Below are 15,234 nucleotides of genomic sequence, written 5' to 3' on the forward strand. Positions count from 1 at the left end.
TCTCCTTGCAATCCAACCTTTTTGCATCAGGTGGCCAAAGTATTGGAGTTTCAGCTTCAACATCAGTCCTTCCAATGAATATTCAGGACTGATCTCCTTTAGGATGGACTGGTTGGATCTCCTTGCAGTCCAAGGGACTCTCAAGAGTCTTCTCCAACACCACAGTTCAAAAGCATCAATTCTTTGGCGCTCAGCTTTCTTTATAGTCCAACTCTAACATCCATACATGACTACTGGAAAAACCATAGCTCTGACTAGACAGACTTTTTACTGTCCTCTATTTTCTAAATTTTTGCTATATATATATATATATATATATATTTTTTTTTTTTTTTGGCCACAGCACGCAGAACTTCCTGACCTGGGATTAAACCTGCGACCCCTGCAGTGGAAGTGCGGGGTCTTAACCACTGGACCAGCAGGGAAGCTCAACTTGTTGTCTGTTTTTAAATCCCAGCATATGGACATGCATTCTTGTGAATGTTATTATCCTCACACTCAGCCTGCCGTTTCAACTATTCCATCTTCATTAGGAAGCCAAAGGTCTCCCACTTTCTCATACAGAAGAAAAGACACACCAGCACAGAAACAAAACACTTTAAGACCCACGACGGCCTCGGGGAGAACTAGCACGTGCTGAGCGCCCGGGGGCCTCTGGGCCATTCCCGGGCCAGGGGCACTGCTGTCCTATCTGCTTCTGATGGCAACCCAGGCTTCCACTTTCCCCGGGACTTAACCTCTAGCAGTGGGTCTTTTGCACCAGCTCAGCAGTGCATTCACACGATGGTTTCAGAATAATCTCTGATAATATTCTGCTTTCAGAATAATCTCTGTGGGAATCTCTTGCCATCAGAGGCGTGGGAAGTCTGTACAGAGACATCTGAGTTTCTAACCACAGGTGTCCCTACCAGGGTTTTGGCTCTAACCACCAACAGGGAAAACAGTTTACCATCCAAAAGAATGATCACTCAGGGAAGAATAAGAATAAGGAGCTGGCTTTCCCAGCAGCTGTTTCTGTGTGATCAGGAAGGGGCATCGCAGAACAGAACTCAGTCAAAGGGCATCCTTCCTTTCCTGCTAGGTGCTAAACAGACCTGAATCCAGATTTAGGTCTGCAGGTGGTGGCGGGAAGCTGCCGGCTCAGTCTCTCCCACAGAGAGCATAGATTCCATCCAAGAACACACGCAAGGCAACCGCTCCTGTGAGTTTTGGCCATGTCATAAACACCCTCCACCTGGTGCCTGAGGGCTTCGTTGCTCAGGGGGAATGCTTCACGGAGAGGCAGCCCGTTATGATTTGGGAAAATGCAGCACAGCTGAAGAGCCGAGCCTCAGAGAGTCTCCATTACCTGCCCAAGGTCAGCGAGCAGGAGAGTAAGGGCTCAGACCCAAGTCATCATTTTTTTTCCTCCACATGACCCATGCATTTACTTATTCATTGGCTTATTCATTCATTCCATCAACATTTTCAAGGGCTTAGCATGTCGGTTCACAGGCTGGTGGGGAAGACAGACACATAAATGACAGTGACAATGTGGCTACGTGCTGAATGCCTGCAACACCAAAAGGAAAAATCTTGGCAGTTGAGTTGTCACGTAGTGGAAGGGAGATGTGTGTCAGTGAGAATCCAGGGAGATGGTGCAAAAGGAGAGGTGTGTGCAAACAGCCCTGTGAACAGAGATGGGTACCAGCTACGTGGGGATGGGGGCTTCCTGGAAGAGGTGGCATGGTGGCAAGGCCATTGTCAGAAGAAAAAAGTGCTCATCAAGATGGCACAGTCAAGACAGCGGACCTAAAAATCACAGGAGAAAGGGGCAAGTGAAGATCATGGGCGCTGGCTAAGGACAGGACTGGCTCGGGGCTGACAAATTCAAAGCAGTCATAGCCAGTGTGAGCCAGGATACACTTTTATTTATTTTTTTAAGATTTTTTTATTTTGATGTGGACCATTTTTAAAGTCTTTATTTAAATTTTTTTTTTTTTTTTTACAATATTGCTTCTGTTTTATGTTTTGCCTGTTGGCCGCCAGGCATGGGGGATCTTAGATCCCCAACCAGGGATTGAACGTGTACCCCCTGCATTGGAAGGCAAAATCTTAACCCCTGGACCACCAGGAAAAGTCTCCACTTTTAACTTTTAAAAGTATATATATTTTTTCTTTTTTTTCACCATAAAAGGAAACAAATTTTTACTGGACCACTCAGTGAATGCTTACAAAGTGAATGTAGCTGCAGGAAACACGTGGCTGAGGAGGAGTCCAGCACTCTACAACACACGCCCAGAGCCCAGAAACCCCTGCATGGCCTTTAATTAGTCACGACCTCCCATCCAGTAATCACAATGCTGATTTCTGAAAGCACGTATCAGTTTCATCAGTCTTTGTACTTTATACAACATGGAGTCTGCACTCTCTTGTGATGGGATTTTTAAGTCAACATCTATGTTTGATTACCAGGAACAAAGCTGCCAAGAGCATTCTTTTCCATGTCTTGTTGATGGATGGAAGTAGGGGTTTCTTTTGGATCTTTACCTAAACATGAGATCGTGGGGTCATACATAGGCTACGAATAGATGCAGCTTTACCACCAAATTTGGATTTGTCACGTTTTTCTAAGCAGAGCCAGGGGCAGGGAATTGTATTAATTAAGGACGCTTTGATTTGTTCTCAAGCACGGAAAAATACAGCTTTGATCAACTTGGGGTGGGGTGGGGGTAGTATTCATTGTCTATTGACTAAAGCAGAGGTCCAGAATTGGGACGCCTCTAAGAATGAGGGCAAGTTGGGTGCCCAGGGACTCGTGGCTGGCAGACAAGTGTTCAGCTCTGGCATCCTTTCACAGCGTTATTCCCTACTGCACATGTGCCTTCTCTACACAGTGGAGAACTGGCTGCTGGCAGTCCCTGGTTTCTCAGCGGCAGGTTAGTAGGTGACAGTCCGTCTCTCCCCCTAGCTTCAGAATACCAAAGAAAAAAAAATTGGTGAGGGGCTTCCCTGGTGACTCAGTGGTAAAGATCCCGCCTGCCGATGGCAGGAGACACAGGTTCCAGCCCTGAGCCGGGAAGAATCCCACATCCCATGCACCACAGCTACTGAGCCTGTGCTCTGGAACCGCAATCTCTAAACCCACCTGCCACGGCTCCGGAGGCTCGCGGGCCCTGGAGGCCCTGCTGGCAACCGGAGAAGCACCAGCACGAGAAGCCCGCAACTAGAGAAGGAGCCTCCTGCTCCCGGCGACTAGAGACAAGCCCACGCAGCAACCAAGACCCAGCACAGCCAAAACCAAACAAATAAAATTATTAAAAAAACAAACAAACAAACACACATTTTGGGGAAGGTCACTGGTAAACCTACCCCTGACCAAGCACTGGAGTCAACAGAAAAGGGGGTGACGTGGTGGGACCAGGATGGATCCATGAGGTCCCAGGGGTTGAGTGCCAGTTTTAAAGAGTCACATGATAAGTAGGGGAGGAGGAGGTACCCCCAGAAAATCCACAGCAGATAAACAGGGAAAGCGACGCCAAACAGGTGAAAATGAAAGGCGCCCCCTAGACTGTGGAAGGCGACGGCCACCTCACCAAAGCTCGGCTTAGGCTTTAAAACACCCCAACGCAGAGACAATTAGCCCCATTTTAACTGACGAGAGAACGAAAAACTTACTTCCAGAGTGAGCAGTCAAGTGACGTGACCCAGCCCTTCGTTGGTTGAAAATGCCCAGAATATGAGCTCTTAAAACCCTGTTGGTATCGCTTCTTCCGACGGGATGAAGGTGGGCAGAGAGTAGAAATTTAAGGCTTTGAATAGTCCTTCTTTTAAAGCCTCGGGCACTGCTGGCATTTGGAAATTGCCGGCACCTTCACGGGAAAGGCCGCCGGCTGTGGCCGCCTCCCGCGTTTTTTGGCGACAACGTCTTTGCAGCAAATAATTATGCCGCATAATTAACTGGCGTAAGGCGATTTTGTCGTAAAAGATGACCTACCTGACCGTCTGATACACAGAAAACGAATCACGACAGTCGATGATGATTTCCCCCAAGTGTTAAATTTCTTCTTTTCAAACACATTACGTTGGAGGAGAAAGAGGCCAAGGGCCTAGAAGGAAGGTGCAGACTGGGACTCCCGTCTCCCACGGAACTCTGGAACTTCTATCAGCGGACCTGTGACAACATACCAGTAGAGCACACAGCAGTGTAGAAGGCCTTCACTACCCAGTACAGAGCTCAGCGACAAATATGCATCCTAGAATTTGAAAGTGATCATCAGGACCTTTTAATGAAGCAAGACACTTTATGGAAAAAGTGCAATGCTGAATGAGGAAATAAATCAACAAGCAAAAAAAAAAAAAAAAAAAGTACAAAATACTCAGAACATAGACTTAGGAGACAAGTGTTTAGGTACAGCCTCCAAAGTAAAATCAGTTATTTGAGCAGGTGGCTCAGAGGTTAAAGCGTCTGCCTAGAATGCGGGAGACCCGGGTTCGATCTCTGGGTCGGGAAGATCCCCTGGAGAAGGAAATGGCAACCCACTCCAGTACTCTTGCCTGGAGTATCCCATGGAGGGAGGAGCCTGGTAGGCTACAGTCCAGGGGGTAGCAAAGAGTCAGACATGACTGAGCGACTTCACTTCACTCACCATGAATCTACACACTTTTTAAATGTATTCAAGTGTTTGTATTTTGCCATTACTTTTTAAAAAACTTTTGTTACTCATTGTCCATGTTTCATTATGTCCTTCTTAATGCCCCTCTTCTATTTTCCATTATTTTATCTTTTACAGCAAAATTACCTTATGGACAATTAGTTACAGCAAAAATGTTCGTGGAAAAGATGTTTAGCAAAGAAACTTGTGGCAAAAATACCTGGAACCGTCCCTGTCAGTAACGATTGTGCAGAAGAAACAACAAGAACTGGTTCCTTCGGGTTGCTGGTGCCCCAAACCCCTGCCAGATGGTCAAGCCAAGCAGCTCAAGTTTCAGCGAATTATGGACTATCATTAGGTCTCTATTTCATGTTTGTAGATGCTCTAGGCCTTTACATGAGGTGACACTGATTTCTTAAACTTGTATGACAATATAATGAATGCATGTAAGTGAAGTGTCCAATGAAACGTGGAACAATCAGTGAATTCTTTGCATATTTTATTTTTCTTTTTTTGATTTCCAACTCACACACATCTGGCATATTTTACATCTTTGCAATAAAACATGGTTACAATAGCTTAAGGAATTTATATATCCAAAATATTTCACCATGATCTCAAGATGAAATGAACTTGTCTTCCAGATGTTCATTATCCTCCCAATTCTAAGCTACAAACTCAAGATATTGCTTACAGCCTGGTGATGAATAACTTAATCATTACGCCAATTCCCCAGAATTTCAGAATCTCATAAATACAAACAACAATGAAGAAGGAATTCAGTGCTAAAACTTACTAGTACAAGGTGGATAACAAATAAGTAATCACATCAATAAATAATGATATGTTTCTGGTGCAAAGTGCCAATACAAAGAACCCATTATCTTGTTTTATCTTTTTAAATAAATGACTGCAAGTGAGTGTAAGTTCTGAGAAAATTACATTCCTGTAACATGCCTCATAGCCCTACCGACACAATATGTACATCTATGACGATACGGTCACCAAATATACAAAGAAGAAACATGAATAAAGTGTATATACCCCTGGGTGTATAACTTGATCAGTACAATGTATGGAAAATCATTTGATAGCGTCATTTTATATCATAAAAGATGAAGTGCCTTAGGCTAAGAATGTGGCTTTAGGTGAGAATTTCACAAGAACCTAAAAGAATAACTTCAGTTATTGTTATAATAAAGTCTGACTTATTTATTAAAGAAACTAAGCTATTCAAGAACCAAAGAGAGAGAAAAATTAAAAAACAGCAAAAAAAAAAAAAAAAGAGTTAGCATCAGATCTCCTCCCCTAATGTACACACGCTAAGCCAGCAGGATGAGTCCGGAAGAGTTGTCCAGGAGTTGGGAAGTCATCACTAAGGAACTAACAATCGGGATTCCTATTTATACAATAAAACCAGGACCTCATCCCTAAGCCCCCTTTCTGCTGTGTCTTCAAATTATGAAGGGTAGGGCTGAATTTTCTTTGTATAAAGTACCAAAAAATGGCAAATAATGGCTTAGTATCCAAATGCTTTATGAGCAAATTTCACGTAGAGGGATGGAATTCAGATTAAAAAGTGCAAACTATATTTTGGTGAAAATGTGAAAAATTATCGATTGAGCCCAAATTCAATCTTTTCATACAAACTGTGTCCTTGGACAGATCTTACTATTCCCTACTGTCAGTGCGCCTGTTCCATCAAGACATAGGGATTAAAGAACATGCAAGTTGTAACTCCACAATAAAATTAAGAAACGTTTTGTTCTTTATACAAGGTTTTACTTTTACAAAAGTATCCCTTTAAATAAGATGCATCTGATGTACAAAGTATCAAACGTGGTTTTTTTTTTTCTTCTCAGCTTGAAAAGAGGCTGGAAATGGGATGCAGGTTAGGTTCAAAGCTTAAACTTTGTAACAACTGGACACAAGGTTCCTCAGAATTGTCAAAAGTCTCTTGTGACACGTCCTACCACCTTTTCTCAATAAACAACAATATATGAAATAATTACCAAAACATCTCCTAATTCATATAATTTACATGATATAAGCTTGCCTGGTAGCAGCTGGTGTTCAGTCGTGAAAAAACACACAAAGTAAAATGGCTGCTGACTACAATGTACAGCTATTGCTGGGTGTGATGGAATGTACAAACGGAGGTCGATGCAGACGAGTTTTTTTTCCACCAGAGATATTGCCTTTCCATGCAGCACTTGTGCTCTCAGCTTTAACTTGGCTTTTGGTTCTTCATTTGTCTTCAATATCTGTTCTGATGCTCATAATGCCACCGATTAAAATCTATATTAAAAGCTACAATGCTACCAGAAGCCATGCCAGTGATCAGAGTCCTGGAAAAGCAGAGACAGTAGTTAAGAAAAGACACAAAATCACTGACATGGTTCTACTTTACACTAAACAATAGCATGATCTCAAAATTCACCAAGTTTTTGTTTTGTGTGCCCTGAGACAGGATTAAAATTTATTCTTGGTTCTCCTGAGAGAAGTTGACTCAATCCAACAAACACCTGGACTGCTGGGCCAAGTGTTATCAACTTGATCCCACAGCTCATCAGATAAGCACCTTTTTGAGGACAGCATCTTCACTGTATGTTTATGTCAGTTTGTAACTCATGTGCATGTACTACTGTTTGAACATATCAGGGGCATTATAAAACATCAAGAATAACTGAAATTAGGGATGAGCTTGAAAAAAAAATAGAAACTTGGTTAGTATCTTTCTTCACTCCTCCTGGGAGATGCTAACACGAATGCAGCTTTGTCTGTGTGCTCTCATCTACTAGACAGTATATGAGAGGATGAGTATTTCACAAAGCCTTTCGTGCCCTCCGCACCCCTCGAGAAGAGCTAATCACTTCCTTTTCCTGTTCCTGTGCTCCTGCCTCCCTCATATGTATTTATTATGATTATTGGAGCTCTTTGGGATTAGTGGTCTTGATTTATATCCTCCAGACTGTACACAGTCCTTAATATATGATGGTGGCAGCAAATGTTTGCAACATGAATACATGAATGGATAAGAATACCAGGGGGGATCTTGAAATACTTAACACCACAAATTATTTCAAATACTTTAGAAACATGAATCTATATACAAATAATTACACACAGTAAACCACTCCCATTTTTCATGAATATGGACTCTGCTTAAATTTTCTTAAAAAAGAGGTTGAGCTGCAGATCAAATATCCCCAAACTAACTTAAATTTTTTCGCTTTTCTTGATGACTTCAGTATCATTTTATGATAGTGTGAAGATACTTTATCATGTAAATCTTAATATTCTTACTATTTTAAAACCAATACTCATAAAGAATACATATATACATAGTTGAAATGAGTTGCTTAATAAACTTTTCTTATTTCTGTTAGATATATAGCAAAAATGAGAAATTATTTACCATATTAATATTATATAGTTTCATTTTTTAAATTTAGAAAATTTAGGCTTTACATTCCAAATATTCATTTCACTTTATAATAAATGCAAAGGCAAATTTTAGGAAATAACAAAGTCCTATTGCAAACTGAGGACTAACAGAAAACTATATTACTTTGTTAACACTCTTATTGATTCTTTCCAAATAAAGATTATAGTATCTTAGGGCAATACATAAAATACCACAAAATAACATAAATGAGAAATGTATGAATAAGCAAATGGGAGGTAGAGACTGTTCCAAGTAACCAGTGCCTTGTATTTGTAAAACAGAGGCCAGCTGTAGTCTGCACTTTGCATTTGGCTGCATTTAGCTAGACCCATGCCTCAAGCCAAGGCTCTGCTAAAAAAATGTGTGTCTTTCACATTATGGAAGCCAGGCAGGCCTGTCCGAGACCAGGTAAAGATCTGAGAACAGAGAAGTTGGTGGGGATAACTCTACGTTTTGGGAAGTATCTAGATGAATCTGTTTTTCTCCAGACTCATTTCTTTCTTTTTTCCCCTTATTCTCTTCCTGTTTCCTTCTTACCAGAATCCTTTCCTAAAGTACTTACTCCTCTCCTCAATCTGCCCTTTTCAACAATACTCTTTCTTCCATCTGGATGCTGGAGTATTTTCCATTGCACGTTTCACCCTTGGTAAAATCTAAAGAACTTTCAATGACAACTCTTGAGTGATTACATTTCTCCCCGACATGGCTCACCTCTGGTCATGGGATAAATCCATTGCTCTAATGCCAGCATCACAGCCAGGGTAAATGTACAGCTGCTTGAAGTCACAGGCCTGCCAGACCTCCACCACACCATTGTCCCCTCCGGTCACCAGGTTCTGCCCATCACTACTCAGGAGAATGGCCTTCAGACAAGTAGAAAAGCAACCATTTCTTTCAGTGTTTCCCAAATGACCAGTGGGAAAGGCACTTTCCCAAATGACCACTACTGAAAGGCACTTACACAGGTCCCTTGTTATTATCTACTTTTAGCCATTTGTCCAAGTTTTCTAAAGTCTAACCCATAGACTTCCCAATGTGGGAAGTAAGTAAGTCATCAAAGTAAGTCTTACTTAAAGGATCCTTTAAAACCAATTTAGGTTACAAAGTAACAGAAGTTTCAAAAAGAATATTACCAATCTAGTCCAGAAAGAACTTGAGAATTAAGTAACATGATGTTTGTTAAGTTCTGAATATTAACAATGTCAAGACTTTTTAGAACAAATTGCAGAACACATTTCAAAACTCTTTTTAATAATGATAAACCAGAAATTCTAATTCATTTCTGAGTGATGGGCAATTCAGTATGTAATTTTGGTACAGGGTTCAAAAGATAAGTTTCTATGACAATAAACTCACTTTTAAGGTCAGGAGAGTGCAGTGTAGGAATAGCTTTTTGTCAGGGGAGTTTAAGAAAAATCTCCTTAGGGGTCTAGTGAGGGAGTGAGTGGAAGTCTCTCAGTCCTGTCAACTCTTTGCGATCCCACGGACTATAACTGTCCCTGAAATTCTTCAGGCCAGAATACTGGAGTGGGTAGTCTTTCCCCTCTCCAGGGGATCTTCCCAACTCAGGGATCGAACCCAGGTCTCCTTCATTACAGGTGGATTCTTTCCCAGCTGAGCCACAAGGGAAGCCCAAGAATACTGGAGTGGGTCTACCCTTTCTCCAGTGGATCTTCCCAACCTAGGAATTGAACTGGGGTCTCCTGCATTGCAAGCAGATTCTTTACCAACTGAGCTATCAGGGAAGCACCCACCCCGCCCCCCCCCCCCTTAAGGGTCTTACCTCTAATCAAACAACAGCTGTCACCTTCAAAGTCTAATTCACTGAGTTAACTACTTGAGATTAAATGAACCCTGGCTTTGTTCAAAGCATCATCAATATGGATTTATATGTTTTTATAAACCAGTACACATTTACCTGGATACCCGAGAATTTCTACTCCGAGTCACTGAATGCAAAAGAGTCAATCTTTAATCTCTTGGCTCAGTCCCTAGTTAGACTCAACATGCAGATTTACCCGTGTTGAATCGTTGATCTCCATTTGAGCCAAAAGTTTTCCGTTGATGCTGAAATTGCTGAATCGCCCTCGTTCATAGTAGATGATACAGTGGCCTTCACTGGAAACAGAAATCAAGCGTGGAAACAAGCAGTTTTCTGGTCCTTCGAGGGCTCTGAGCAAATCTCCAGTGATTGTGTGGACGAGGCAAGGGCCCTCTGCAGAATAGAGAACAGCAACGGCCACTCATATTACTCTCACAAACCCGCAACTGGCACCTGACTATACACTCAGGTTTGTAGGAAGAGGTAGAAAAGAAACTATGCTGGCAAGAGCCAAGCACTGATGTTAGGTATCAACAGACAACTGTTATGTGACACACACGTGTCTTCCAAACTTTTCATCTAGGTAAATACTTGCTCTTTTCCTTCACTGGATAATATTCATTAAAACAGGATACAGTCCATACATTACATGAGAATAAGACAGACTGTATGTCCCACAAGTGTTCTCATGTGTTTAGAAAATTTTTCTTTAGAAACTTTGGGAGAATTATCAAAACAGTTGCTAAATTTCTTTAGTATCATCAAAATTTTAACATTGTGCCAAATAAAGATACATTACTATCAATGTACCTTTTCTATAGTCTATATATAAAATGTAAAAGGCAAAATTGAGAAAATTAATCAAGTAATTCAGACTGTAGGAACATTGTTTCAAATAAATGAAGAATGAGGGTGTAAAAGTAGTATGGGGAATGATTTATTTTGCTTCAACTGTTTCTCTCCCCTGCCTCAGGCAGAAAGAGCACTGAGATAAAATATTCACTTGCCAAGTTCATAAAAATAATTGGTTAATATGGTTTGGTATTACCTATCCCCCATATCCTTTAGAAATACTCCATAAAACTGTGTATGAATTTTATTCCTATTTTTCAATCAATTGTTTCAGTAGATACATATTGTTTAAAACAAGTGACACTTGTAATATCAACCATCATCTATAGAAAGTTACTATTTTTTCCCTATGTGTATTATGTGGCTTGTGTTTTCCTTTTCTTTTTTTTTTTTGCTTTGTAGAATAGAATGATATTACACATATTATTACTAAAACAGACATTAAAAGTCACTTATTTTTGTATTCCTCCCTGGGTTATTTACTCTTAAATAAAAAAGCTAAGTGTCCCTATGTTCAGACATCATATCCTCTATGTATAAACAGTCAGAATAAGGTCCTAGAAACAAAATCTGATCATCTCATCATCTTGCTAAAAACCTTCAATGGTTTTCTACTATGTTCAAAACAAACACAAACTGCAAATCCTTGTGCCTCGGGTCTCCCGCCTCTTCAGCCTTCTGTCTCCTTACCTCCGTGGTGTCTTCACCACACTCAGCCCCTCTGGTTTTCTTTCAGTTTCTCTTAAGCATTAGGTTCCTTCCTGCCCCAGAGCCTTCCATGGAGAATTAGTATCTGAGCCAGAATTAGAATCGAAGTTTCCTGACTTCTCCCGAAGCAGTACTTCCTCCATAAAAAGCCAAAAGAACTAAGTCATCATATTTCCTCTCCCACCTACCCAACCGTGAGAAGAAAGGACTAGCGGAGCGGGGTGGACCCAGGGCTATGTCTGGTGAACCGCCTGAGCCCCCCTTGATCCCCTTGATCACGGCTCTCTCCCCCTTGGCTTCTGAATGTGATTTGTAATGACTGCATCAGATGCGTGTGCTGCAGTTTGATTTACCAGTGTTCTGGCTAGAATGCTGGTAACCACAAAGTACTTCATAAAATTTTACATCTATCTTATATTAGTACTAGCAAATATTAATAAAACTAAACAGCTGCAAAGAACCTAGGGATTGCATTTGTCTACGGAGAGCCTCCTCAAGGAAATAAATCATAAATCATGTTAACTTGTGAAAACAGTACAGTTTTTAAAGACCTAAAATGAAAGAAATGTCTTCTGACCTTTAGCACCACTGATAACAAGTCCAAGTTCTGCACAGACAGAAACGCAGACAACTTCATGGTCATGGCCCGTGAGGACAGCTCTTGGAGCAGGATAGTCACCTGGAAGGGAACGACGGCAGTGAGTGTCTACGGACCAATAGCAGGAATGAAGGGCTCTATCATTAAATCGAACACTTAAAAATAACAATCATTAACGTTTAGTAAGGGCATTTACTATAAATAGCTGTGTGACCACGAGGCAGTTACTTAATCTGCTTTTTCCTCATCTGCAAAATGGGGAAACCTACTGTGCCTACTACACAGGAAGCTTTTGCTATTGTTCAGTTACTCAGTCGTGTCCACCTCTTTGTGACCCCATGGACTGCAGCACGCCAGGCTTCCCTTTCACTGTCTCCCAGAGCGTGCTCAAACTCATGTCCATTGAGTTGATGATGCCATCCAACCATCTCATCCTCTGTTGCCCCCTTCTCCTGCCGTCAGTCTTTCCCAGCATCAGAGTCTTTTCCAATGAGTTGGCTCTACACATTACAGCCAAAGTACTGGAGCTTCAGCTTCGGCATCAGTCCTTCCAACGAATATTCAGGGCTGATTTCTTTTAGGATAGACTGGTTGGATCTCCTTGCAGTCCAAGGGACTCTCAAAAGAGTCTTCTCCAGCACCAGAGTTTGAAAGCATTAATTCTTCTTATGGCTCAGCTCTCACATCCATACATGACTACTGGAAAAACCATAGCTTTGACTCAGGATGTTTAGATGACAGCTAAGTCAACAAATGTGATGTACTTATAACATCATGATAGTGGTGAGAAATACTTTTTTTTTCTTCCTGATTAATGTGAAGAAATAGAAATCAAGCTTGCCAAAACATAGGAGGTAGGTACAATTATTGTTTCTATTTTATAGAACTCCAAAACTTTGAAAGGTTATTCAACTTACACAAGTTCATATAGGAGCAAGTGTTGGAACTGAACCCAGAGCTAGGTAATTTTGCAACCCTTGCTCTTACCCCTTTAAAAATGTTCCTTAAGATCTTCAACAAAACAGGCTGTGGTTCTTTGATTTTTTTGCAGATGGGAATGGAAAGTAGTAAAGGAAAGAAGAGACAATCAGATGATCATCTTAATTCTCCATCTGACTTTACTGGTACGATCCTAGCCAAGAAAGTGCAGCTGAATTGTCTGCATCAGCATTCTGACTGCCAAGTGCTTTGCCCTCTGTACTGAGTGCATGCCTTCTAAGTGACAGGTCTTCTCAGCGGGTTAGGGGTTGGGAGTATAAAAAAGACATAAGTTATAACCTGGAATTGCTTAGAACACATCAAACAACCATGGCACATCTTCCACAGGTTGACCACTGGAGGCACTCAACAATGGTAAGTGTGAAGAACAAACGTGGGTGCACAGGGAAATGGGATTAAAAAAAAAGAAAAAAGAAATAAAAAAATCCACAAATGAATGGAGAGAAAAGCAGAATATTGGTGAATAAACTGCATGCATGAAAGACTGTGAGAAGGACCAGCAAAACTGAGAGGGCTTCTTGCCCAGCGATGTCTTGCTGGGAGTCATTCGCAGAAGCCACTTTTGAGATGGAAATGAGGGATTGCTACAGTCTTGGTGCAAAACTGTGGAGGAAAAGGAAACAACAGAAATTCAGAGAGGAATTTTGGAAGGTGCATCGGGTATGCTGCCACCCTGGGTACAGTTTGGAGTGGCTGCTTTGGTACACGGGAAAAGAAAGCCAGAGTCAGCTGTACAGGATAGGATATGAGGACCCAACAGACTCTGAAGTGAAACTCTGTTGAAGGCAGGGTGATCAGGAAGAGAGACATGAAATGCTTATTAACAATTAACATCTGCCTATTCATGTCAGATCCAACAAATATTTATCAATGCCTTGTAATATCCAACTATTTCCACTTTTCATTAACAACGTCACACTTTATTAATGCCTTATTTTGCCAATTTAATTATTAAATAGTTCCAGCAGACTTGTATGATTTTGTTATTCATCTTGGATGTATTGTTCAGTTGATTCTACAATATAATTTCAGCAAAGAGCAAGTATTACACATAAATAAGCCTTTGTGCATATATAAAAATATCATTATTTCATGTTAAGTTGTCAGTATCACTTGACCATTACTTTTTCTGCTTGAGAAGTCATGTTGTAACTTGGCCTTGTGACCGCAACTCTTCCAGAATTCTTGGTATTTATCAAATTATGGTCTGTGTATCCTGGGATCTGTGGCTATTTTCTTGAGACTGAAAAGTTCTATGAAAACTTTTAAATTTCAGATTTAAATTTTGATGATACTCTAAAATTTTAACCAGTTATAAAGATGAAATCTCTCTCCAGCATCAAAAATCTATATTGTGGCAATTAAAAGTTGAAATGCACTTAAAGATTAAGATGAGCTAATTAAGTCAATGTTTCTCAAACTAGATTCAAGGGGTCCAAGAACACATTCCTTAGAGTCATAGATTTTTGGGGGGTTAGTAATAATTTTGTACTTTTTAAAAGGGGTCAGTGTATTAGTTAACTTTGAAGAATATTATTGTAGACTATTTTTTATTGATAATTAAAAAATTCAATTTGGCAGCTTCCACAAAACTGTGTGTATTTTCATTTGCTTTTAGATTAAAAACATTAATTATATATTAAATATTTATAGCATATATATATATATATAAAAAGGTTAAGAGAATAAAATGAATTACCTTGTACTCACCCCTACTCACCCCCAACTTAAAAATATAGACCATTACCAGTGGCTTTAATGTCCCCTTTCTCATACCTTAGAAAATATTAAGACTTTTAAGAAAGTTCTGTGTTTCTCTCCTGTTCACTCTGCTTCATCTGGTTGTTGGGCCTGTGATCTTTCCTTTATGCCGCCTGAGATCCTGCGTGCTAGCCTGTTTTTCTCTGTGAACTCGCCTGAACCCTCTCCTCCATCTCGTCTCTCAGAGAGGTGCCCTATGCTTCCTGGGCCGCAATCCCCTCACTGTGAAGGGGAGGTGGAGGAAGTGAATGTCTGAGGGCTGGAGCTTGTGCCCACCTCCTGGGTCAGCCACTCCCCTGGCAATGATCCAGCCCTGGGCAGTGCTCTGATTCCTGCCCCATGTGGCAGGAGGGAAGGCTTCAAGAGGCCATGCATGGAGAATTCTGTGAAGAAAGTGCATAATGAAAGCACC

General features: G+C 40.9%; 1 protein-coding gene across 8 annotated transcripts in view; it reads right to left on the reverse strand.

The window, feature by feature from the left end:
* Positions 1-5,116: 5,116 nt before the first annotated feature.
* Positions 5,117-15,234, reverse strand: part of NBEA (neurobeachin) — a 672,618-nt gene continuing 662,500 nt past the window's right edge. For 6 of the 8 annotated variants that reach the window (XM_040267082.1, XM_040267084.1, XM_040267081.1 and 3 more), the window contains 4 exons: positions 12,042-12,143; positions 10,101-10,297; positions 8,794-8,945; positions 5,117-6,982 (listed from right to left, as the gene is read on the reverse strand). In XM_040267082.1, the coding sequence (XP_040123016.1) occupies positions 6,892-6,982; positions 8,794-8,945; positions 10,101-10,297; positions 12,042-12,143 (542 nt within the window). In that variant the 3' untranslated portion in view covers positions 5,117-6,891. The remainder of the gene's footprint in view (positions 6,983-8,793; positions 8,946-10,100; positions 10,298-12,041; positions 12,144-15,234) is intronic. The other 2 variants (XM_040267085.1, XM_040267083.1) reach the window with 1 other exon arrangement.

This window comes from Oryx dammah, unplaced genomic scaffold (assembly GCF_014754425.2).
Source record: "Oryx dammah isolate SB20612 unplaced genomic scaffold, SCBI_Odam_1.1 HiC_scaffold_24, whole genome shotgun sequence".
NCBI lineage: Eukaryota > Metazoa > Chordata > Mammalia > Artiodactyla > Bovidae > Oryx > Oryx dammah.